The sequence below is a fragment of the Diplodia seriata genome (assembly GCF_021436955.1).
Source record: "Diplodia seriata strain FDS-637 chromosome Unknown scaffold_7, whole genome shotgun sequence".
In the NCBI taxonomy this organism is placed as follows: Eukaryota; Fungi; Ascomycota; class Dothideomycetes; order Botryosphaeriales; family Botryosphaeriaceae; genus Diplodia; species Diplodia seriata.
Window position 1 is genome coordinate 1970486 of NW_027117314.1, and position 23024 is coordinate 1993509.

General features: G+C 57.8%; 9 protein-coding genes across 9 annotated transcripts; 5 read left to right on the forward strand and 4 right to left on the reverse strand.

The window, feature by feature from the left end:
- Positions 1-388: 388 nt before the first annotated feature.
- On the forward strand, positions 389-1504 carry SLS55_007333 (uncharacterized protein; the record flags this gene model as incomplete). The annotated part of the gene is made up of 3 exons (XM_066778753.1): positions 389-580; positions 668-1145; positions 1239-1504. 3 exons carry the CDS (start codon positions 389-391, stop codon positions 1502-1504), a joined length of 936 nt encoding a protein of 311 aa, XP_066631190.1.
- A 2135-nt stretch (positions 1505-3639) lies between these two features.
- Positions 3640-4176, reverse strand: SLS55_007334 (uncharacterized protein; the record flags this gene model as incomplete). The annotated part of the gene is made up of 1 exon (XM_066778754.1): positions 3640-4176. One exon carries the CDS (start codon positions 4174-4176, stop codon positions 3640-3642), a length of 537 nt encoding a protein of 178 aa, XP_066631191.1.
- A 980-nt stretch (positions 4177-5156) lies between these two features.
- SLS55_007335 (uncharacterized protein) lies at positions 5157-6665 on the forward strand (the record flags this gene model as incomplete). Its single annotated transcript, XM_066778755.1, has 5 exons — positions 5157-5195; positions 5577-5611; positions 5664-5698; positions 5747-5816; positions 5870-6665. The coding sequence occupies 5 exons, from the start codon at positions 5157-5159 to the stop codon at positions 6663-6665; spliced, it is 975 nt and encodes a 324-aa protein (XP_066631192.1).
- Positions 6666-7682: 1017 nt separating this feature from the next.
- Positions 7683-8912, reverse strand: SLS55_007336 (uncharacterized protein; the record flags this gene model as incomplete). The annotated part of the gene is made up of 2 exons (XM_066778756.1): positions 7683-8844; positions 8908-8912. The coding sequence occupies 2 exons, from the start codon at positions 8910-8912 to the stop codon at positions 7683-7685; spliced, it is 1167 nt and encodes a 388-aa protein (XP_066631193.1).
- A 1542-nt stretch (positions 8913-10454) lies between these two features.
- On the reverse strand, positions 10455-11737 carry SLS55_007337 (uncharacterized protein; the record flags this gene model as incomplete). Its single annotated transcript, XM_066778757.1, has 2 exons — positions 10455-11521; positions 11698-11737. 2 exons carry the CDS (start codon positions 11735-11737, stop codon positions 10455-10457), a joined length of 1107 nt encoding a protein of 368 aa, XP_066631194.1.
- Positions 11738-12834: 1097 nt separating this feature from the next.
- SLS55_007338 (uncharacterized protein) lies at positions 12835-13719 on the forward strand (the record flags this gene model as incomplete). Its single annotated transcript, XM_066778758.1, has 2 exons — positions 12835-13110; positions 13174-13719. The coding sequence occupies 2 exons, from the start codon at positions 12835-12837 to the stop codon at positions 13717-13719; spliced, it is 822 nt and encodes a 273-aa protein (XP_066631195.1).
- A 1326-nt stretch (positions 13720-15045) lies between these two features.
- SLS55_007339 (uncharacterized protein) lies at positions 15046-15689 on the forward strand (the record flags this gene model as incomplete). The annotated part of the gene is made up of 2 exons (XM_066778759.1): positions 15046-15049; positions 15100-15689. The coding sequence occupies 2 exons, from the start codon at positions 15046-15048 to the stop codon at positions 15687-15689; spliced, it is 594 nt and encodes a 197-aa protein (XP_066631196.1).
- Positions 15690-17863: 2174 nt separating this feature from the next.
- On the reverse strand, positions 17864-20066 carry SLS55_007340 (uncharacterized protein; the record flags this gene model as incomplete). Its single annotated transcript, XM_066778760.1, has 2 exons — positions 17864-17920; positions 17976-20066. 2 exons carry the CDS (start codon positions 20064-20066, stop codon positions 17864-17866), a joined length of 2148 nt encoding a protein of 715 aa, XP_066631197.1.
- A 602-nt stretch (positions 20067-20668) lies between these two features.
- Positions 20669-21963, forward strand: SLS55_007341 (uncharacterized protein; the record flags this gene model as incomplete). The annotated part of the gene is made up of 2 exons (XM_066778761.1): positions 20669-20752; positions 20818-21963. The coding sequence occupies 2 exons, from the start codon at positions 20669-20671 to the stop codon at positions 21961-21963; spliced, it is 1230 nt and encodes a 409-aa protein (XP_066631198.1).
- Positions 21964-23024: the final 1061 nt, after the last annotated feature.

The window sequence follows — 23024 nt, forward strand, 5'->3', positions numbered from 1 at the left end:
TCTACTTATACAAAAGGAATAGATAGTACTAGGCCAAGGGATCCTTCCTCTCCTTGGTAGTCTTTTGGGTTAGCTCAACGGAATGTAGTGAGCGGATCAATATAAAGGTTCTACAATCAACTATTCCGTATTTAGTATCTATAAGCATGTATGCTATGAAATTGGATGCAGTGGTGTTACAAAACTACAATCTGGGAGGATGTTTTCGGCGGACTCGACAAAACTGATATCTCGAATATCCCTCACTTCTCATGTCTGCTGAAAAGTGGAAGTTCGCCCACCTCACCAAGGTCTTCGCTAAATAAGGGTTGCAGCATGCCCTTCAGATCTTTCTTCTGCGTTCCTGATCTTGCTCCGCTCCCCAACCAACCACAACCGCAGCTTCACCATGGCGAACTGCAAGAGCAAGAAGCCCCCGTTCATCAACCAGGTTGCGGGACACTTTGCCAACAACGAGCTCTACTCCGACGTCACTCTCCGCTTCGCCGGAAATGAGCTGCCGGCGCACCGCGTCGTCCTCGCCAGCCAGTCCGGCTGGTTCGCGCAGCAGCTTCTGGAAGCCGAAGGCCAACTGAAGAAGGTACGCCGATCCAAACACCGCGTCACCGCGTCACCCTTCCACCATCCCCTCCGCGCCGCTGACACCCAAAACCGCGCCGTCGCACAGGATGACGCCTCCTCCTCCTCCTCCCCGGCCACCACCACGCTCACCCTCGACCTCCCCACCGACCACGACCACCCCGACCTGCTCAGCGCGTTGATAACGTACATGTACACGCGCGTGTACCCGAACCTGATCGCAACAACGGACGACCCATCGGAGCCCCCAGAGCCGGCGGCGCTCACGTGCCTGCGGCACCTGCGGCTGCACGTGCTGGCAACCGCGTACGGGGTGCCGACGGCGGCGGCGGCGGCGGCGCGGCGCGTCAAAGACTACATGGACGAGCTGTACGCGGTGCAGGCGGACCTGCTGACGGACTTCGTGCCGTTCCTGTTCGGCGAGGCGCTCGCGCCCGTGCCGTTCGGGCCGCGCGACGAGCACGGGTTGCGCGCGTTCGTGGCGGAGAGGGCGGTTAGGGATCATCTGGAGGGGGTCCAGGCGTGCGAGATGGAGAGGTATGTGAGGGAGTATCCGTTGTTTGCGGGTAAGTTGGCTTTTTTTTTTTTTTTCCTGCGCCCCGGACTGAGGTGGTGGAGGGGATCGATCGATCGGTGGCTGCTGATGGTGCTGCTTGTAGTGGAGTACCTCACTGCTCTCTGGAACAAGCGCGCTATGCAGATCGAGGAGAGGAGCCTGCAGAGCGTCTTTTGCCCCGGCTGCGACTACAGCATGGAGATCGCGCTTACTGGTAAGGAGTACGGTGCGCGCAAGAGCTCGGGCATCTCCTTCCTTCGCAGCAGCGAGAGTGGTGGTCTCGACAAGCCGGATGATTTGAGCAAGGGAGACCCCATCAGGACGTGCCCGAACTGCCAAACCCCCTTGGAGAAGCAGCCCATCAACTGAGAAAGGCTCTGGGAGAGCAGACCTGAAATCGGGAGGTCTTTTCACTATTGATACAGGATATTAGTTGGATGGGGGTACTTGATCACCGCCTTCAATCGGGGCTCCGGTATTGGCGTAGCTATATCAATTGAGACTAGCTGCTTTGGGGACACAACATTACAGTTGCCGCATGCATTAAGCTGAAATGATGCCATCAGAATGATGAGCTTAACTACATCATGCATGGTACACATATACGTAGGATGTACAGCGGCGGCATCGGTGAACGATGCTGCTCCACAACATTCTAGTCGTATGGTCTTCACAATCTCTGAGTCACCTTCACTGTTGAAAAGCGGTATGTCCCAAGCTTTAGCACATACTTACTCCAGAGGACGACAGTGACAAACCTCGGTGGTTGTGTTTTCTGCTGCTGGTGTCTAACTCTTGGAGGTAGAAGAAGCGATTTTGAGGCTGACTGATTCCACTTCATCGCTTTTAAGATATCCAAGAAATTCAGGTCTGCTGGTTCTTGTCTCTATGCGGCGATGTCATTGCTTGACCACGTGTGTGTACTCACGCAGCATACATCCCATGACATCTGCTCTCGGGCTTGTATCACATGCCAGGTTCCAGTGATGATTATTCCGCACAGGTCTTCGAAACCCTTTTGTCCACGAGGCGCGGATATCGGGAATGCGCCTCCACACCCCCGCGGCTCGATCGCAAGGGAAGCCTTCACAATCTACACCCTCGTATTATGGCTTTTTCCGTATTCGCGATTGGATAAAACGAAGATATCCTCATGCCAACCGCATGCGATATGAAGACTTTCCCCCAAGGCCTCCAGCTCCGATCCCGGTCACAGCGCAGATCCAGCCCAACGGCACATCATCGTCGAAAGAGAACAGTAACGATATGTAGTCGTTAGTACGTTTTATTAGCTCCGACCTATTCATAGACAACAACGTCGTCGACGTGACATCGTCGTTCCCCCCGCCACTCGTATAATCCCCCGTCGTACGTCGTCGCGCCTTTAAACACCCGCTCCGGCCGGTTGGGACCCGCCGCCACACTAAGAATTTGTGGGGAGGCTAGACGCGCTTCGGGGATGGCGGCGCCGGCAACGACTCCCGCAACGGGCTTGGAGCGCGCCGCCACGTCGGCTGATCAACCGCCACCCCTGAAGTCAAGTCCGACGTGATGTGTTGACGAGGTGGCGGTGTTCGTGATGCTCTTGTGCTCGAGGGAAAGAGGAGCGGTGTTGCGAGGAGTCGTGCGCAGGTCGCTTGCGGGCTTTGGAAGCGTTTGTCATGGTTCTGACAGTGTTTGCCTGTTTGGTTTTTGCAATGGATCATTGGATGTGTGGTCGAAGCTGTGCCTCTCGATCCTCAGCCCTAAGAGGGTGCACGGCGAGCGGGTGGGTCGCCCGGAGACTTTCACCTTTTTTGTTTGCGGGAAAGGGGGTCATCACTTCCGCAACGAGCTTCGTTCAGCGAAGCATGGTGTTTTGATGGACATGCTCTCGGGGCAGTGCTTGCATGGTCGCTGCGGACCGGACGTGGGAGAGAGGCATAAACGCGCAGCCGAATGAGTTCTCCAGCAAACACTTCGGCCTGTAATATGACGATCACCACGGCACGCTCAAAAATCGTAGCTGCGCCGATGGCCGGATGACCGGTTACGAGGTCAGGGAACATTGGGTTTTTTGTTGTGCTTCAACCAATAGATTTGAGATGGACGTTCACTTAGCATAGCGTATTATTCTCCGTCACATGTTGGCTTGGACCTTCTAGAATGCAAGACGGGTGGATCCTACACACGTTCCCTCACCGAGGAGCTCGGGTCAGGAGGCGGTGACGGGGATTGCATTATGCATACGATAAAGTTTTGAGTTAAATGATGGAGGGGGCATCTCGTGGTGGATCGCCAAGGCTACTTTTATGCATGAAACAAGCTTGGGTCATATCACTCGATTATTGTAGGAATGGCAAGAAGTTTTGATGGATCGAAGCGATTGCTTCGATAACCATTATGGATTACATCATGAACGTGATTGTCATGAGCTAATGATACCCGATGAGATGCTATTTATGTACATGAATTTTTCCCGAATATGCGATGCAATGCTAAAAAGACAAAATGCTGCGAGCCGCTTACTGGCCCTGCTGAGAGTAGGAGCAGCCGACGGGGGAGTCGGTGTACTGAGCGCTGAAGGCGAAGGCAATGCAGTCGTCAGAGAAGCTCTGCTGCCAGATGCCGTAGCTCTCGCCGCTGGGGCAGGCGTAGAAGCCGTCGGTGCCATCGAAGGTGAGGTGGCCGCTCTCGTTGACGGCGAAGCCGGTGCGCTCCGCGTTCTTGGGGGTAGGCTCAGCACCGGTGGTGTAGCCAATCTTGCCGCGGCCCATGCCGGAGCGGTCGACGTAGAGCTGCTGGGGAGTGGCGCTGGCGGCGTAGAGGTAGGCAGCGCCGTCCTGGATGTAGAAGGTGGCGAAGTTGGTGTCAGGCTTGTCGCAAGAAGCGTCCTGGGCGTGGTTGAGCCAGAGGCTGTTCTGCGAGGCAGAGACACCAGAGTTCTGGATGGCAGAGCCCGAATGGATGGCGATAGCACCGAAGTACTTGTCGGTGGCGGCCGGGGCAGCAGAGGCAGCGCCAGCGGCGGCGAGGAAAGCGACGGCGGTCTTGGTGAACATGTTTGCGGTGGTTGGATGGGGTATGAACGAAGAGTTCGAAGGTTGTGAAGTGGATTGGAGTGTTGTAGATGTTGAGAGCTGATTGTTTGATGCTGTTTCTCTCGAGTCTGTCCTGGGGTATTTATGTGCTTCTTTCTAGAAGCCACCCCTCACCCGCCCCTATGCTCTGCCGTTCAATACGAGGTGCGCTTGGCAACATCGTCATAGCTCTGTGGTAGTGCCGGCAGAACACACTGGGGTGCTCGTATTCAGCATCGAGTTGAGTGCGGCGTTAGGTAACGCCGCAGGCGCGGACGGAGCACGGCAAGGGGCCAGCGTCGTATAGGGCGGAGAAGCGTGGGCTGGCGTGCAGCGTTGTCAACCGAGGGCACCCTGGGACCCCAGAGTGATCGGTCGCGGCAGAGGCGGTCTGCTCCACACTTGCGGCTCGAGTGACACCATGCACGGGCCCGCGCGTCTAAAAATGGTTTCCAGTTGAGGTGCTGTCCGTCGCCTGCTCAGGGGAGCCGCGCATGGACGGCGGCCGGTGCGTGGTGCGCGCCTGATGGCCTTAGAGCAGCCCAACAGAACGGCCGTTCAGTGCGCTGCCTGCCGGGCCGCGGCATCCTCAGTCGAGCGTCGCTGCCGCGGGTGGTGTGCTTCGCCGGCGCTGGGTTGCACAGCGTGGATGGATGCAGGGCGGGGCGGCAACGTGGGTGGCGTTCTCGGGGGAAGCTCGCCAGGCTGGCTGGGCAGGCCGTGGGCGCAGGGCGCAGCGAAACAGTTGCGCCGTAGGGCGGCCTTGGCGTGGCCAGTGCCCGATCCGCGCATGAATCGCCGCCCGCGGCCGCCGACGTGCAGCTTCACGTTTGCCCTCGACCTTCCGACACCACCGCCCTGCTCCCGAGCCCGCTGCAACCCTACCGCCCGACTGCACCGCCGCCTAGCTGCTCGCCTTGCCCCTGCTGTTTCCAGCGGCTTCCTCCCGATCCCACGCAGCAATGGATCGCGCCCTCGACGACGTCATCTCCGACCGCCAGGTAAGCTGCTCTGCGCTGCTGCTCCAACACACCCATTCTGACATGCTGCCCTCAGCGAGGTGGCGGAGGCACACGCGGACGCCGAGGCGGCCGCCGCACTGAAGACTATCCGCGAGACGGCGTAAGAAAGGTAGGTCGCTCCTGTCCGTGCTGCGGGACCTGACCAGCGCTCTGACTACTCTCCCCGCCTAGGTTCTACACCTCCTCCCTCCTCATAGCCATGGCGCTCCGTAACCGCTCCGAGCCGGCACCTTGCTCTTGCCTGCACCGCTCCAGTCGCTCTTGGAGATGCAACCGCTGTTCGCCGACGAGTCTTGTTTCAGGCTGCCATGGTACCCTGTGAGACCTCCGCTAATCTGCAATTCCTCTCTGCGATAATAGTCGAGCCAGAGAGATGACTCCAGGAACCTCGATCGGTAATTTGCCAATTGCGCCAAGATGTATCAAAGCTTTGCTGATGTGGCGCAGGGACTGGGTCCACGACCGCTACGAAGACGACGATGGTGGGTATCGCCAGCCAAGAACGTCGTAGCATGGCTAATGCATCGCAGCCCGCCGCCCCTCCCGCAATCACGGCTATCGTTCTGAGCGCCCTACCCGCCGCAGCCCTGAATACGAAAGGTACAACTCCGTGGATCACACCGCTGAGGCTGTTTGCTCACCACTTGGATTAGCAGGGACTCCGGCTACGAGATCCGCGTCGAGAACTTGCACTACGATCTAACCGAGGAGGATATCCGCGTACGTAGCGCTTGCAGAGGACACGTGAAGGGCTTAGCTGATGTGCACCAGGAGCTGTTCGAGCGCATTGGCCCCGTCAAGACCGCTAAACTCTTGTTCGACCGCAATGACCGCAGTCAGGGCATTGCTCGCGTAATCTACCATAGCATCGCAGATGCACGGGTCGCCCTTCGCGAATTCGATGGTGCCAATGCACACGGACAACCCATCCGCCTGACACTCGTGCCGCCTGGGCCATCTGGGCCGCCTCGCCGCAACCCGTTTGATTCTGTTGAGCGTCCCTCGCGCAGCCTGTTCGAACGCATTGAGGGAGGGAGGAGCAACCGTAGCTTGAGTCCCGACAGGCCCCGCCATAGCGACACTACCAAGCCCGCACCTGCTGGAATTGATCGTTATGTGCCTGGTGAGGACGATGGCCGAAGGCGTTCGCCTCCCCGCCGTCGCGGTGGAGGAGGAGGAGGAGGAAGGGAAGCTGGTCGTAGGCCTGGCGAAAGGAGACAGCAGCCTCGTGGCGGCAAGAAAGCCGATGGTGAGGGTAGGCCGGCGGTTGGAGGAAGGCCCCGTAAGACTGTTGAGGAGCTTGATGCCGAGATGGCAGACTATTTCGGTGGAGGTGGTGAAGACGAGTCCGCAGGTGGACACGCTTCCAATGGAGCTGGCGAGGCCGCCACTACTGCCTCTACCAACCCTGCGCCGGTCAATATTGATGACATTGATATGGTGGAGTAAGGGATCTGGAAGGAAGCGTTCCGACTACTACAGCAATGCTGCTGCATTGCCTTCGAAAGATTGGAAACATACAGAAAATCTCCTCTCGACATAGCCGCAAAGGACTCCAGGACGAAGGGGCGTTAAGAGAAGGTACAACAACCGGAATTTGTCATATGAAAAAAAAAAGCCAACGACATGAGGTTCCTCGCTTTTGGGTTGAAATGCGGTCGGTCTGGTCTGGGTAGCACAATCAAGATGGACTTGAATATGCTTAGTTTTGCCCGCGCCATATATATGACTTGACTTGTTGCGATGATGAAGCCTTTGGGAGAATTCTTGATCTCATGGTGGGTTGGAAAAGAAGTTGGCCCTCTCGAATATGTTCCAGTGGATATCTGCTGCTCATGGTGGAAGAGTGAAGTATCCTTCATAGGACATGGGCGGGCATAATCTTCGACAAGATCGCCAGAAGCCGTCGTTATGTTTCTTGTTGTGCACCATCTCAGGGACGGCTTTCTCGACGGCTCCTGGGACGCATAGGCTGTGCCAGAAAACTTTCTAGTTGAGATTGGCGAGTTCGGAGATGACGTGTCCGCCTTAAAAGATGTTGAGCTTGCGATCCTGATACGTGTAAAGCATCGCTACTCATCTTTGACAAGACGCGGAGTGCAGTGAATTGTTTTTCTTCGGCCTCTCTCCATTTTCTTTTGCGTCTGGATCAAATCATACCAATTCAAAACCGCATGGCCTAGGCCCATGAAAGCAACCTGCCCACCTCCACGCTTTCATCATCATCGTGCCCGGTTACACGCCCGTCTCTAATATATACCCTTTCTCACCACCACCACCCCAAATCCATCGTGAAACCTCATCGACTCTTTTGATACCGCAAATTTCCTCCTCCCTCATCGCTTGACCATTTCACCCCATTTCCCATTGCCCGTTTTTTTTTTTTTTCCTTCCCGTTCCGTCCGCTTCCCAACCAACCAACCAACCAAGCAGGCAGGGCACTCCACCTCCCCACTACATCTACACTCACCGCTGCAGCTCAGCCTCAATCCTCTCCCTCTCCCTCTCCCTCACCTCATCCTCATCCGTCCCGTCGCTAGGCACCAGGCTCGCCCTCCGCTGCCCGCTCGCGCTACGCGGCACTTCGCCCAGGCCCACGCGCGCCAGCGCCGCCAGGACGTCTTCGTCTTCGATGCCGACCTCGCTCATGGCCTCCCATTCCTCTTCTTCTTGGTCGTCGACATCGTCGTCGTCGTCGTCGTCAACGTCAACGTCGTCTAGTAGGAGGCCGTCGACTTCTCCATCCAGTAAGTACGTCTCCGCCGTTGCATCCAGGACGTCGTCGTGGACGTCGTCGCCAGCAGCTTTTCCGTGGTTGTCGGCGACGCTGCTGGCGTTGGTTGTTGTCGTCGTCATGGTGGGCGGCGGTTGGGAGGGAGGGTGCGCGGTGAGGTAGGATTGCAGGGCCCAGGCCCAGCCGAGCGACATGGCGAGCCAGACGCGGCGGTTGTGGGCGGCCTTTTCGGGCGAGATGGGTTTTGGCGGGGGTGGTGGTGGTGGTGCCTGGGCGGCGGGGGGCGGCGCTGCTTGGGGGGAGGGTTGTTGGTCGTTGGTGGTGGTGGGGGAGGACCAGGGGGCGCCGGAGGGGTAGAGGATGGTGAGGAGCTTGATGAGGAGGAAGGTCGTTGGGGGTATGGTGAGGAGAGTATGGTGGGGAGAGAGCGAGGTTCGCGTTTGGTCGTTGGGGTTGTTGTCCGTCGTGGTGCCGCCGCCGTCTTGAGGGACGACGGCAGTAGTAGTAGTAGTGTCTCGAAGCTGGTTGGGTAGAGCCTTCGTCGGAACGCGGACGGTGACGCCGCAGAGGCCAGTTTCCTCGTCCACGATCACTTCTCCTTCTCTCGGTGTCTTCTTCCCTTCTTCGCCTCCCGCCGCCCTCATGTCCTCCGAAGCCGTCGTCGTCGTCGTCGTCAAGTCCCGGTAGTTCCTCACAAGCCACCTCCCACACCACCCCAGCTTCGCCGCATCCTCCGTCAGCTGCCGCTTGCTCCTCTCCTTCCCTTCCCTCCCATCGCCATCGCTGTGCCACCGATAGCACCTCAGCGGGCCGCCCTTGGTCGCCAGATCGACCAGATCCGCCGCCGTCCAACTACCCACGTCCGTCCGGCATCTCGTCCGCGCGTGGGCGGCCCTGAAAAGCCAGCTCCTCCTCACCCCACCACCATCGGCGTCAGTCCTGTTGTTGCAAGACGACGCCATTTCTTCTCCCTCTCCGCCCTCCTCCTCCTCCTCCTCCGCTCCATGCAGCGCCACCCAATTCCCTTCTCCCTTCCCCTCCTCACCATCCACCACACCGACACCACCACCGCCGCCGCCGCCGCCCCCGCTGCCGCTCCCGCTACTACTACCACTCCCCACCGTCCCACCACTCCCGCTGCTACCCCCGCTCCCCTCCCTCACATGCCCGCGTCCCCTTCTCGGCGCAGTGGTCGTCCAGTTCTTGCTCGCACTGCTGCCGGTACTCATGCTGCTGCTGCTGCTGCTGCTCCTCCTCTTCCTCTGCACCGCCGGCGGCCGCTCCGCTTTGGCAGCAGCGGCGGCGGCGGCGGCGGCGGCAACCCACGCCTCCAACGCGTCTGCGTACACGCGCTCGAAGCCGCGCGCCAGCTTCACGACGCGGACCCAGTGCGCGGCGGCGAGGGCGCGCGCCTCGGCGGGCGCGAGGGCGAGGTAGACGGGTGCGGTGGTCGTGGTCGTGGTCGTCGTGGTGTTGAGGGAGTTGAGGTCGTCGTCGTCGTCGGAAGCGTCGTCAGCGTCGTCAGCGTCGTCGTCATCGTCGGAAGCAACCGAGTCGGCGGAGGTGGTGGCGTCGTCGTCATCGTCGTCTTCGTCATCGTCGGACGATAATGTGGACGGGGCCGGGGAGGAAGAGGTTGGTGGTGGTGACGTCGACGGGATGGAGGGAGTGGACGGGGCAGGAGGAGGAGGGGAAGATTGGAGCGAGGCGGCGGTGAGGCCCGGGCCGTGTGGAGGTTGGCTGTTGCTGCTGCGGCGGCGGCGGCGGTGGTGGTGACGGCCGGGTCGGTCGTGATGGCGGTTCTGTTGTTGTTGTTGTTGTTGTTGCTGTTGTTGCGCATGGTGGTCGCCTTCGCGCGCATCTTGCGCCGGCACGTGGAGTTGGGCCGCGACGAAGAATCTGTCGGCATCGTGCCAATGCTGCTTGGGGAGGGCTTGGCCCATGGCGGCGGTCGCTTGTGGTGGGTGTGTGTGCGCGTGCGCGTGCTGTGTATAGCGTCGCCCGCGTTCTCTGAAACTTGTGCGTGTTTCGCGGTGTCGGCGGGTTGAGGTCGAGGTGGATCGAGCAAGGCTCGATCAATTGCCGGCTCGAAGGGGAATGTCCGGTGAGTCGAGGTGCTATAGCTGCGACGCGCTTGGCCGTCCGAAGCGCAAGTGTGTCGGGTGTGACGTGAGAAGGAAAGCGCGAGGACCGTAGGATCGAGGGGGATCGAGGACTCGGTGATGGCGGGGCTGCGCGTCTTCCTGAAGAAAATAAAAGATAACAAGCAGTGTCACCTGGGCGAAGACGAAGCAAGGTAGGACAAGTTTTCAGCACGTGATTCCAGGGTCCAGGGTCAAGTCCGGGATCTAGGATAGTTCCGGCGTGATATCGAGCGTGGATCCCCTGCGGTGGAGACAATATAAGCCCGCCAGATATCGGTGCATTGGAAGGAAAGCAAATGGGATGGTAGTGGCACAGTCTGCAACGTGTATGCAGGGGTATCATTATGCCTATTTTCTCTATTACTTCGCAGCTCTAGAGCTACCTCCAGAGACCGTAAGGGCCGGTTGTGAACTTCCACAACTTGATTGTGCCGTCCTCGCTGCCAGTCGCATACAGCTTTCCATCGGGCGAGAACATGCTTGTCCAGACCGGACCATGGTGACCCTTGCCAATCTCTGACTCGGCTCGTTAGCGTCCACATGCAAGGGGGAACCCGGAGGATATCGCTTACCAAGTTCGTCCCCGGTGTTGAGGTCGAATACATGCACCCACGTGTCGCTGCTGCTGCCGGCGACGAATTTCTCCTGCGCGCTGTGTAGTGCGACACTGGCCAAGTCGTATTTTGTTGTCACGCTCTTGATGAGCGTTGCGGGCTGCCTTCCATCGAAGAAGTAAGCCGTCTTGCCCGCTGCAACACTCAGGATGCCGCCTCCCTGGCTGCCGTCGGCGCCCATGTTATCCAGCTCACAGCTTCCGAAGGTGCCGTCGACGGCATATTCGCCAATTGTCGACTGCGTCCGCAGGTCCCACCACCTTATTTTCTTGTCTTCCGACGCCGTGATGATGATGTTGGGGTCATTTGCCCAGACGATGGACTTGATGGAACCCTGGTGCACCCCAGCGCCGATCTCGAAGCTTGCAGACGATGCGCCGTTGGGCTCTGTCGGCGACGAAGTTGCGCTGGTGCTCCTTGAAAGGTCGAAGATGCGGAGTCTCTTGCCAACAGTGCCGGTGGCGAGTATTTGCGGATGCGGCTGATTCGGGAAGGCGACGGCGCGGACGATGTGCTCGTGCTCGAGCGTGTGCAGGGCTTCGCCAGTTTGCGTATCCCACACCTTGGCCGAGAAGTCTGCGGAGCCGGTGGCGGCGAGGGTCGCGTCCGACGACAGGCGTGCCGACCAAACGGCGCCCTTATGGCCCAGGAAGGTGCCTATCCAGTCACCAGTGACGCCGTTGCGCAGCATGGGGTTGTTGTCCTTGCAGGCGGAAATGAGGAAGTAGTCATCGTCAATGACGGACGAGAAGCTGATGTGGGTGATGGGCCGCGAGTGGCCATGGCACGTCAAGGGGACGACTTTGACGGTTTCTGGAGCGTGTTGCGTCAGCGTATAGCTCTCATGCAGCACGATAGCTACGGAGTCGGTTCGCTTAGTGTTGCAACAAGGTGCGGTTGAAGCTCTTGTCCGGATGCTCCTGATCATCCATGTCCAGATGGATGCTTCCACCAGCCGCCCTCTGATTTGCAACACTGCGCGAACCCACGTCGTATGTCCGCTGCACCGACGAACGTACCGGTAGCCATTGCGGGCGAAGGGGCCAAGAGGAGAGGGATGTGAGGCGGGGGATGTGGTGTCGGCAGACGCGTCCGGTCGGTCGGTGGATTAGAGGTGCTGTAGTTCCTGAGCAGGCGCGAACGAGGGTGAAACGTGGGCGCGAGAAGCCGAAAGCACCGTCGGGCTCTTGCAGATCCGGACCCTGGAAGCTAGTGGGGCTTTTTCGGAAGGCGCGTACTGTACAAAGAGACGGGGAGGGAATAAGGAAAGAAAAAAGAAGACTCGTGGGAGCTCGTCACGTCGTGAGAAAGGCGCCTGCTCTCGTCGCGGGGCTGGCGGCGGGGAGCGAGGTGATAGCAGAAGCGCCGCGTTAAGGTTGGGCGGCGGCTTTGTTATTCGCGGGAGAGCAGGCCACGGCGCGCCATGGTTCGCCCGCCCACATCTGCGCTACCGTGGAAAAACTGTTCGCCCGAGTCTGCCCTGAGACCGCACCTCTCACCTCGCCCTGATCCACTGCCACCATCACACCCTGTCTCACAGACTCGATGAACCATGCGATCGTGCATTCAAGGCTGCCATGTCTACATGGGTGAAAGAGTGACATCCGGCGTCACAGACATGGCACTTGCTTCCGCCAATCATTGGCCAGCAAGTGCGGCGTCAGTAGTCCGGCAGATTGCAAACCTTTAGCGATTGGTCCGTTACGACACATCACCGCAAAGTGATGCGATTTATGGACTTCAGGTAAGAACTCAGCTGGACGCCACTGCAACCGGGGAATTTCACCTATGCGCTTCCTTGTTGCAGTCAAGAGTTTGTATTCGAGTCGTCAAAACCGTAGAATCTCCAATGCAACATCAGACCACATCCTATTCTTCTGTCCCCCACTAGAGACCGATGGTCACCGTTTTGTTCGTCGTGATCAGTGTCGGCTGGAGAATCCAGTTGCAAGGATGGCCAGGCGCTGGTGCCTGCTTCATTCGCGGAAGCGCGGGCTGCACTCCTGCCAGCTTCGGCCCAACTCGCATGGAACCTACTGCGCGACTTCCCCGGAATTATACGGCCGCTCCCTCCATCTCCGCTACGCTCGTTCGCCACTGCTGCATCACCCGCTCGACGAAATCTCATGGAAGAACCAACCATGACGATTGCAACCGACCCGTCTACTCACTCCTTTCTCGACCGCAGCAGTACCACGATTGGACACGCTGCCGGCATGAATACCTCGCAGGAGCAGCGGCTCAACATGCAGATCGATCCCGCTTACTACAGAAGTGGCGAGCACTCCGACATTGTTGTGTGCTATGGAAGTGGTGCTGATGCACGCGAGCGACTGCTCCACAAGATCGTCCTTTGTTCTCAGTCCGAGTTCTTCAAGCTCATGCTAGCTGCCCCCATGAAGGTAGACCCTTACTCTGGTGGCGATTGTGGGAACAGGAGCCCGTGCTAATATTCCATGATGTAGGAGTCCCGGGAGAGCGTCGTTCACCTTCATGAGGACCCAGAACTCGTCGATTCAGCTCTTGATTTCATGTATCTTGGCGCCCTCACGTATGAGCTGCCCGACCACGCCTCTCCTGCCGATGCAGCGATCCGCATCCTGGGCATCTACGAGATCGCCAATCAGTACATGATTGATGCGCTTCTGAACGCCACCGCCATCCGCTTCTCAGACCATCTCAAGCACAATCCTTCTCTGAGCGCCAACGTGGCCGTCTTGCGCACCGCCTACTTGGACTTGACGCGTGACACACATGACCTGCGCAAGCTGATCGCTCGGGCGTACAACATCTGGGCACCGAGCATTTCGCTCGAGATGGAGGAGTTCCTATTGGAGAACAAGGACGCGATTGGTCAGTGTGATTCCCATGAACTCACTGAAAGTATGCTCATATGTTTTCAGCCGATTACTTCTTCGAAATGGCCCATGAGCGCTTGGAGCTCGGTTCTCGCCGTGTCTGTTGGCACTGCAATTATCAAGTCAACGTCTGTGTCACACCAGCTGATCTGACGGTCGAAAACCGCTATAACACGCCTGTCCGCAACTCCGATTTTCTCAAGCTTTGTCCATCTTGCGGAAATCCCTTACAGCTGAAGACCCTTGGCCCCATGCTGGACGACTGATCGGCTTGACGAAGATTGATCTCGTCTCGGAGTAGAGATCACTGGTATCTGCTACAGAACGATGAGCAGAGGTGCATTGGCACCGAAGGGAAAAGTACGGATCATGATATCACCTTTGAGGCATGCAACACAGTTGTCACCAAAACTCTCGATTCTTTAATATTTTTCTTCCATTTTCTGCTGGAGTGCTCACATACAGAACATGAAGGCTATACTTCCAAGAAAACAAAGACTGTCTGACTTGATGGTGTGTTCGCTTGGTGCCTGTTCGTGTGCGGCTTTATTTTCCACTGAATAAGACCCTAGCCAACAGAGGTTACTGCTAACCTACACAAGCATATGAGTACGCTCAATGCGCATGGCGACAATCGTGTGCCATCGCTTTCCCAGGGGGAAAGAAAAAAAGCTCATAATTGTTGGTCCTGAGGATAAGCATTACCCAGTTGCCTCCCTCGAGATTTTAAGTCCCAGGGACCAAGCACATTTTCATTGGATATCGAAGCTCACGCAATCCGGAAGGTTCCATCAGTCTTGGGTGTGGGTGGTGTGAACAAGGTTGAAAAAAAAAAACCCCATTAAAAAAACAGAATGATCTAGGCAGCGTCCCGGTAAACCCAGTGCAGATACGAGATCACACTCACCAATAGAAGGCAACAGCAATTTGTCTGGCAGAGCCAAGGCTCGCTAAGCTATCTTTGCCCCCAATACTTTCCCGAAGCGGTGTACAATGCAGGGTTTACGCCGGCCGGACAAGCCCGAAGAGGTGGGGAAACGAACGTTGACTGGATCATTGCCGAGCAAACCCATGCGGCCAGAATCCTTAACGGCCCATCTTTCGAACTTGGGGATCCTTGGGAGATACACGACGGATCGGGTACGATGCTAAATATTGTTGCGGCAATTAAGGATGTCTTTTAAAGGGGCCGGAGTGGTCGGACATCGAAAGTTTTGTTTCCTTCCTGCATTCTATCTGCTCCGAAGAAGCGAGCTTCATTCGATCAGCATGTTTGGCCTCAAGTCGAAAGCTTCCAGCGTTTTGTTGGGTGTTCTCTTTTGCTCGAGAACCGCGCAGGCCGTGTGCTACAACATGAATGCGGAACAGGTACGTACAGTGAACGACTTGCAATCCAGCGTGGAAGACGAAGCATTGGTTGAATCTGGTTCGGTAAGCGTTGAGAACTGACTGACACGGCTACGCAGGATAGCTCTCTTCATGAGTGTACAAACATGCCCGAGTACAGCCCTCACCTGTCCTGCTGCCCTTCAGACTCGGTCTGCCTCGACAACGGCCTTTGCCTGAGCCCGTCGAACAACTCGCTCGAACTCCTGTCCTACCAGGGATGCACCTGGTACTCCGGCGCCGCCGAGGCCTGTCCCGGCGCAGAATACTGCCGCCTCAAGAGTAATGCTCCTCCTCCCCCATCACCACATTCCTCCAGCGTGCCGGCGGAAAAAAACAAGCCGCTGACAAAAGAGCACACCTCCGCATCAGACGCAACCGGATGGCAGTACCCGAAGGGCACCAAGTGGAACATCATCCCGTGCCCGAACGGCAAGTACTGCTGCTCGGTCGACAGCGTCTCGGCCGACTGCTGCGCCGCCGAGGGGGAGGAAGGCACGTTCGAGGTCAGCTTCGGCCGCGTGCGCGACTCGACGACGACCAGCTACCAGACGAACTGGGTCACGACGCCCACGACCGTTACGCTGCTGTCTGCGACGACTTATACGCGGACCGCGACTGAGACAGTCTGCCCGACGATGACGGAGACGGAGACGGAGACGCTGGCTTCGGACGCTACTGCTGCTGCTGCTGCGTCGACGGTTGCACCTGCTCTGGCTGCCAGATTCACTGCTTAAGAGGTGATGCTTATAGCGGTCGAGAGGTCTTGTTGGCGGTCGAATGGTGGGGCGAGGTACTCCATCCACACACACACAATGCCCCCACAATCCTCTTCTTTCCCGCCCTCCTCAACCCCCACTCCTCCCATTCACTCCCGATCAAACACCCCCAGACTCGGTGACTACGGAGATAGGTCTTCAACCTCATCGGATCTGATGATAGCGTGGGTAAAGCGAATCGAGCCATGCGGCCGTAAATCTTGAGCGGATCTACACCGTATCTGCTGTGAGGTAATTTTATAGAAAACACACGCTGGGACCTGTCCTTTCTAAGTGAATAGCAAGAAAAGGAAATATAATGGAAAACAAGACGCAAAGCAGGAAGGTTGTGGGCAGGACTACAGCTTACCATTTCCCCCTACTTCTTCGTACCAGTGAGTGACTTTCCACTCTTGGAGAAGATACTCCCAAAAAGAATACAAACACGAATCCGCATGCAAAATCGACAAGCTCCCACCCGCAACCTCAGCACCACTCTCCCTCTCCTTAGCAACAACTCTTTCAATTATTCCCCATCTGTGACCCTTCGATCACCACCACCCCTACCTGTCTTTCTCTGGTCAGCATCGACTCCCGTCTCTCTCAGCTCCTCCACGCCGCCGCTCATACGCCTTATCCATCGCCTTCAACCACATATCCGCAGATATGTTTCCCCTGAACAACGATCGCGTAGCCGCCCCCTCCACCCCGCTCCTCCTCCTCCTCCTCCCCTGCCCCACATCCGCCGCACCCACCCCACGCCACCCCAGCGACTCCGGGCTACTACTCAACGGCGAGCTTCCATACCTCGACCCGGCACCACCGCGACCATCCAACGGCGAGCACCACAGGTTGTCCCTCCTCCCACCGCTCCCACTCGTCGCCACCGAGCTCCCAGACGCCGGCGGCGTCATACTAACATGTCCTCTGCCGCCCGTGGCGGCTGTTCGTGATGGTGGTGGTGGTGGTGGCGGCGTGCCGGGCGGCGGCAGCGACTCCCGCCTCGGCGAGGCGTGCTCGAGGAATGCGCTGGGGCCGCGCGACGTCGGCCAGTCCCAGCGGTGCAGCGTGAGTGTAGCCATCTCGCTGCTGAGCTCGTCATCGTCGGACGACTCGTCGGTGTCGTCGTCGTCTTCTTCGTCGTCGTCGTCTTCGCCATCGGACTCGTCGTTGCAGGAGGAGTCGTCATAGTCTTCCGCGTAGTCATCGGAGGAATCGTCGCAGTCGTCGTCGTCGGTGGAAGGAAAAGGGCTGGGTTGGGGCGTGAGGTTTGGGTGGGTCACGTTGGGACGAGAGGAGGAGGAAGGTTGTGGAGTTAGGGGATTGGGTTGCGTGGGTGCTACTATGGAGACTGGGATTCTGGTGCGTTGGAGGTTGGTGGTATTGGAATCCCGAGTGGCAGGCGTCCGTGGTCCTCGGCGCTGGGTGGGGAGGCCTTGCTTCCCGGGCGTTTGTGCTGGGGGCCATGACGGGATGAAGTGCCCTTGCTGCTGCAGTCCAGGACGTTCAGATGGCAGGGTCCAGGGAGCGTGCATCTGCAGTGCTCGCCGTTGAGGGAGTGGCATCTTTGGCCTTGCAGGCATCGATGTGAAATCATCCGTATTCGTTCGCACCGTCGATGAAGACGGATACACAGTGTCATCTCCGGAGGCGCAATCCTCGTAGAAGAAGCCGTAGCCCTTCTTGCGGTCATGAGCAGCACAGGAGGCTGTATTACTGGAGGCTGGTGGAGCGATACTATACGTAGCCGGCGGAGGATGGTCGAAGCCATGAGTAAAGCTTGATTCGGAGTTTCGGTGCGGTGCGGACGGTTGAGTTGGTCCACGGCCGCTGAAGCGTCTGTTCTTACGCGGTGCCTTTCGGGAGTCCATGTTTTGGCTATGTGACAGAATATGGGTTTGGAGAAGTGGAGGGTGCAGAGGCGCCGTGGTGCCTTTTTGTGGTGCTTGGGCGTGGCGGATAGCTAAATAAAACAAACGGAGTACACTCTCAAGACATGTCTCGAAGTGTGGATGGACTGAAAAATCATCTTTGGGTCTGTGCGAAATCTCGTGTCTTTCTTGTCTTTTACCATGGTACAGTACAACTAGCGAAATATGTCAGGGTTCTGGGGTCATCGAACTCGTCTCTTGAACTCCTCCATCTCTGTTTGCTCACTGCTCTGCACCCTCTTCAAATTCCACCAGTGCTGTGCCAGCTTTACAGAGATCCTATGTAATGTTAGCATAGTCACGACCACCGATAACCAGAGAGCTTAGCACTTACACCTTGTCCATGCACAATCTTCTTCACAACGCCCTTCTGGGGACTGCGGATCACCGTCTCCATCTTCATACTCTCGATGACTACCAATGCCTGTCCCTCGCTCACCTCATCGCCCTCATTAACCTCCACTCTTAATACTTTACATGGCATCGGTGCGACGACGCTATTCTTCGCCTCCCTGATGCCTAGCGCCTTCTCCGCCCACTTTGGTGTCGCTAGACGTAGACGATACTGTCTGCCCTGCTGGAAGAGTGTTATTGCATCGTCAGCACGAATAACACGCGTCTCTACACGAGTATGCGGGTAGAACGATGTTAATGTAGAGGACTTGGTGTCCAGCTGGGCTTTCACTGCCGGGTAGATTGTGTCGCCGATAATGACCTCGAACAAACTTGGCTGGATCTGACGGACTTTGACTGGTGTTGCGTCTTCAGGGGCAGCAGGACCGGTGGTAGAAGCGGCAGCGCTGGGATCTATCTCAACGAGGTTGATCTCGCGCGCCTGGAAGCCGTCGCCGAAGCCGATCACGGTCAGTGGGCTTGCGGATCTGCGGGTTTCTGATTCTTGCAGCAAGAGGCCGATTGCCGCTTGAGCGAAGGCTTCGGGAGGAGTAGGCTGCTTGGCGAAGAGCTCCGAGTGGTGCTTTTGGATGTATCCGGTCTCGACTTCGCCAGCGATGAATGCGGGGCTGACGCAGCAACGCTTGAGGAACTCAATGTTCGTCACGGGCCCGGCGACCTCGTACTCGCCGAGCGCCATACCAAGCTTCTGGAGAGCAGCGGTGCGGGTAGGGGCTTGGACGATGAGCTTCGCGATCATGGGGTCGTAATGACTTGAAACCTCGTCACCCTCGACGAACCCAGCATCTACGCGAACCGTTGCTGACTCCTTGGGAATGCGGAGGTGAATGAGCTTGCCAGAGTCTGGAATGAAGTTCATGTCGGGGTTCTCTGCGTAGATACGAGCTTCGATGGCGTGGCCGCGCTGTGCAATCTGCTCCTCAATCTCGGCTTGGGTGAGGGGAAGCTTGCCGCCTTCGGCGACAATGAGCTGCCATCTGACGAGGTCTTGGCCGGTCACCATCTCAGTCACCGGGTGCTCGACCTGCAGGCGGGTGTTCATCTCCATGAAGAAGAATTCGTTTGTTTCGTTGTCGAAGATGAATTCAACGGTGCCTGCGCCTTCGTACTTGACAGCCAGCGCCGCTGCCCGAGCCTTTTCCCACAGATCCTGCCTGATGGTCTCATCCAGGTGCGGGGCCGGAGACTCTTCCAAGATCTTCTGGTGTCGGCGCTGGATACTGCAGTCGCGCTCGCCCAATGCAACACAGTTCCCATGCTTGTCGGCGAAAACCTGGACTTCGATGTGGCGGGGAGTGGTGATGTATTTCTCCACAAGCATGACATCGTCGTCGAAGGAGTTTCTTGCTTCAGACTTTGCCGACTCCAGCTGGTCCATGAACTCATCAGGGGTCATGACTATACGCATCCCCTTGCCACCCCCGCCCTTTACCGCCTTGAGCAGCACAGGGTAGCCAATCTTCTCGGCCTCCTGCTTTAGCAATTCTGGGTCCTGGTTGGAGCCGTGGTAGCCAGGAATGCACGGGACGCCAGCCGCAGTCATGATCTCCTTGCTCCTACTCTTACTGCCCATGGCCTCAATGGCTTCGTGAGGCGGGCCGATGAAAGTCAGGCCGGCGTCTTTGCATTTCTTGGCAAAGACGGGGTTTTCGCTCAGGAAGCCGTAGCCCGGGTGGATGGCTTGACAGCCCTCCCTCTTGGCTACTTGGATAATGCGGTCGCCGTCCAGGTAAGCGCTGGGGTGGCCCAGGTTGACGGCGAACGGGGAGCTGAGGGCATGTTGAGAATGGGCGTCGGGGTCAGTGTACAGGGTGGTAACCTGCACACCGCACTCCGAGGCTGTACGCCCGACACGCAGGGCAATTTCTCCGCGGTTTGCAATGAGCACAGAGGATAGCGGCTTTGTTATGGGGCTGCCTGCGGAGGCATGGGTCCGCCGGGTAGTGGCAGCGTGATGGTTCAGCACGCGCGCAGTGGAGCGGGCGCCGCGCAGCCTGGGGAGAGAGTGCATCGTGTGGAATCTGTGAGAGTCGGGCTGGGATTGCGGAGAGGGAGGAGGAAGACTTCGAGGTAGTAAGGTAGTAGCTACCCCGGACTACGCTATGCCGCGGCTACCCGAGCGGGGAAGACGTGAGGGCACAACGGGGGCGCGTGCTCCATCGCGCCCTCTCGCCGGGCTGTGTGATGGATGCTGCTCTGTCGCCCTCCAAGCATCGTGGCTTTCGCGAGGTAACGTCGTCGAAGTGCACGGCCTGGGTGGTACGCCTCCAGCGCCGTCCGGCCATGGCCACGACCACCATGCCCGCGCCTTCCGCGCCCGCCAGCCAATGACCTAGCCCCGACTCCAGCATTTCCCTCCGCGCAGAGAGCCTTGCGCGAGCAAGCATTCTGCATCCGTGTCGACTCCATCGCCGCCGCGACCGCCGCCCGCGAGAGCGCCTGCCTTACCCCGCTCGGCCCCAGCCCAGCCCGTCGCATGTGTTGTCGCGCGTCGCGCTCCGAGGAATGACCATCATCGCGTCATAAGCTCCGCTCCCCTTCAACCACGACGCGTCCCCCGACGATCCCGCCTGCTGTCTCGCCAAGCCGCGCCCTCGCTTTCGCGTCGCCAACATGTCTGACTACGAGTACGACTCCGACGACTACGATCTCTACGAGGACAACTGGCTCTACATCGCCGAGGACGACAATCTTGCTGTACATCTCGACGTCCAGTCCCCCAGCTCACTCCGCTCGCAATCGCGCTAACTCTGATCCCACAGGACGATCTCGCCGAGCGCGCCGTCGCTTCCCCTCCCGCCCGCGACTACGATCCCGACGGCTCCGGCTACAACTCCGACTACTTCGAGTACTGGGTCGACATTGAGTACAACTCGGACGGCTGGAACGATGTCAAAGCCGCTTCCAAGACCAACAAGACTACCCTGGGTCCGAAGAAAAGGAAGAAGGTTGCACAGGGAGGCCCGTCGCTGAAGAAGCGCAAGGGTGCACGAGGCCGCCAGCTCACCGACGCTGCGCCCGAGTCAGGGAACGAAGTGCCGCCTGTTATGTGGCAGTCCAGCAAGGACCGCATCAAGCAGCAGTTCGAGGGTCCCAGGGCCTTGACCGAGGAGCCACAGCCATTCTCCCTACTGGGAGACTGGAGGACGCGCTTTGGCCCTGCCGGAAAGCAGTCCAAAGGGAATGAAGCCGGCGTTGATGGAGCTGCCCCAAGTGCCGCAGACGAAATCCTGAAAGCTGTGGAAATGGCTTCAGCCGCTCCAGAGGAGGAAGACTGGGAAGACGAGGGGGAGTCTGCCCAAGAGGACGGAGATGGCCTCGGGAGCCTCATCGCCGACAGTGGCCTTGATCCTCAGGCACTCATGCGTGCGCTTGAAGAGAACCTTGCCGCCACTGGAGCTGCTCCGGCCGGTCTTGATCAGTCCACGCTCCTGAAGTACGCTTTGCGTATGCTCAGCGGCGAAGGAGAGGCCGACGATATTGCTGGTGAGCTTGCTGAAGACCTGTTCGAGCAAGCCGAAGAAGAGGACCCAGAGGGCAAGAACATTGCGGAATGGGCAGCGAAGCAAAAGGATAGACCGGAAAATGGTGACGAGGAAGAGTCTGGCGCAAGTCTTGGTGGAGCCCCTGAAGCCGTACGCAAGAGCAAAGCCGCACTTCCTCCTACCCCGCCAACGAACGAAGCGTCCGGCACTGAGGGGAAGGGCAAAAAGAAAGCTGTCGAAGTCCCGGCAACAACCTCTGTCGCAAGCGGACTTCGGTCCCGCAAGCGTAAAGCGGCAGAAGCCGAGCCGGATGATGAGCCTCCTCCACGGCCGAAGCGAGCCACGCGCTCATATGCCGCACCAACGGCCAGCAGCAAGTCTAAGACGGCCGATTCCAAGGGCGCTAAGGGTAAACGTGGCTAGAGCGTCGAGAGCGCTGGTTTGCGCTCATAGGGCACGCGGCGAGCATACACTTTTTTCTTGTCTCATTGTTGGATCACTGGCACAAAGCGGTAGATGGTCGCACACTTTCTTGCTGATACTTTTCGGCACAGTAAGAAAATGTGCGCTTCCTGGGACACGGGAATAACTACACGCAACATCGGCGCCACAAGGAGGGATTGGAGATACCAAGTCACGGATAGGACAGCTGCACTCCACGGCGGATACCTCTTTCGAGTCCCATCCTTGTTATGGGCACACAAAATGGATAACCGTTTTCATTTCTCCTCATGATGCTGCATCGAGAATTTACTTTGCGCTAATACCGTTGCAGTCGGACTTCTCCGCTTGCTGCAGATGCCGAAAACGTGTCATGGGCAACCACCTTTGCTCGTCGTACACACATGTTGGCTACATCCTCTAACAGTACACCCTTGCACAGAAGAGCAGATAGTGCAGGTAGGAAGCTGCACCCAAGTCAAGATCGGGGTTGGAGAGATGGTCCGAGGAAAGCCTGTTCATCTTGAGCCATGGGTGTGAATTGTTGAAACCATCACTACTAAGTCGTAGAACTCCACAGTCTGAGCTCACAAGTATCATGGATTTTCTTATAAATACTTCATAAGGCAGAGAGTCCCATGCAAGCCTCCAAGCTGCTAACATTCGGCTCTCTACCTTCCAGACAGCCAATACCTGTTGTCTTCAGATCTGCCACTTTTGAGTATCTCGCCGAATGAGTCGATTGCGGCCCCACCAAAGCTCTGGAGTAATTCATCAGGAAGTCAAGAGAGGTATGATTCCTAGTAATACACGAATACATATTCTTACTGGAGGTTAGAACCGCAGTCGTTTCGAGACAAAGACACATAGGCCAGGGCAGACACCGGACGTCAGGAGCAGACCACCACTTCGAGTTTTCCATTGCTGTGGTTGGGCTTTCTTTGCTCACCCTACGCTGAGAAACGCCAACATTTCCAACTGGAACGTCGCTACGCCTGGAACCACTCTCTTCCAACAAGTATATTCTGCGGATCTCCATCCGT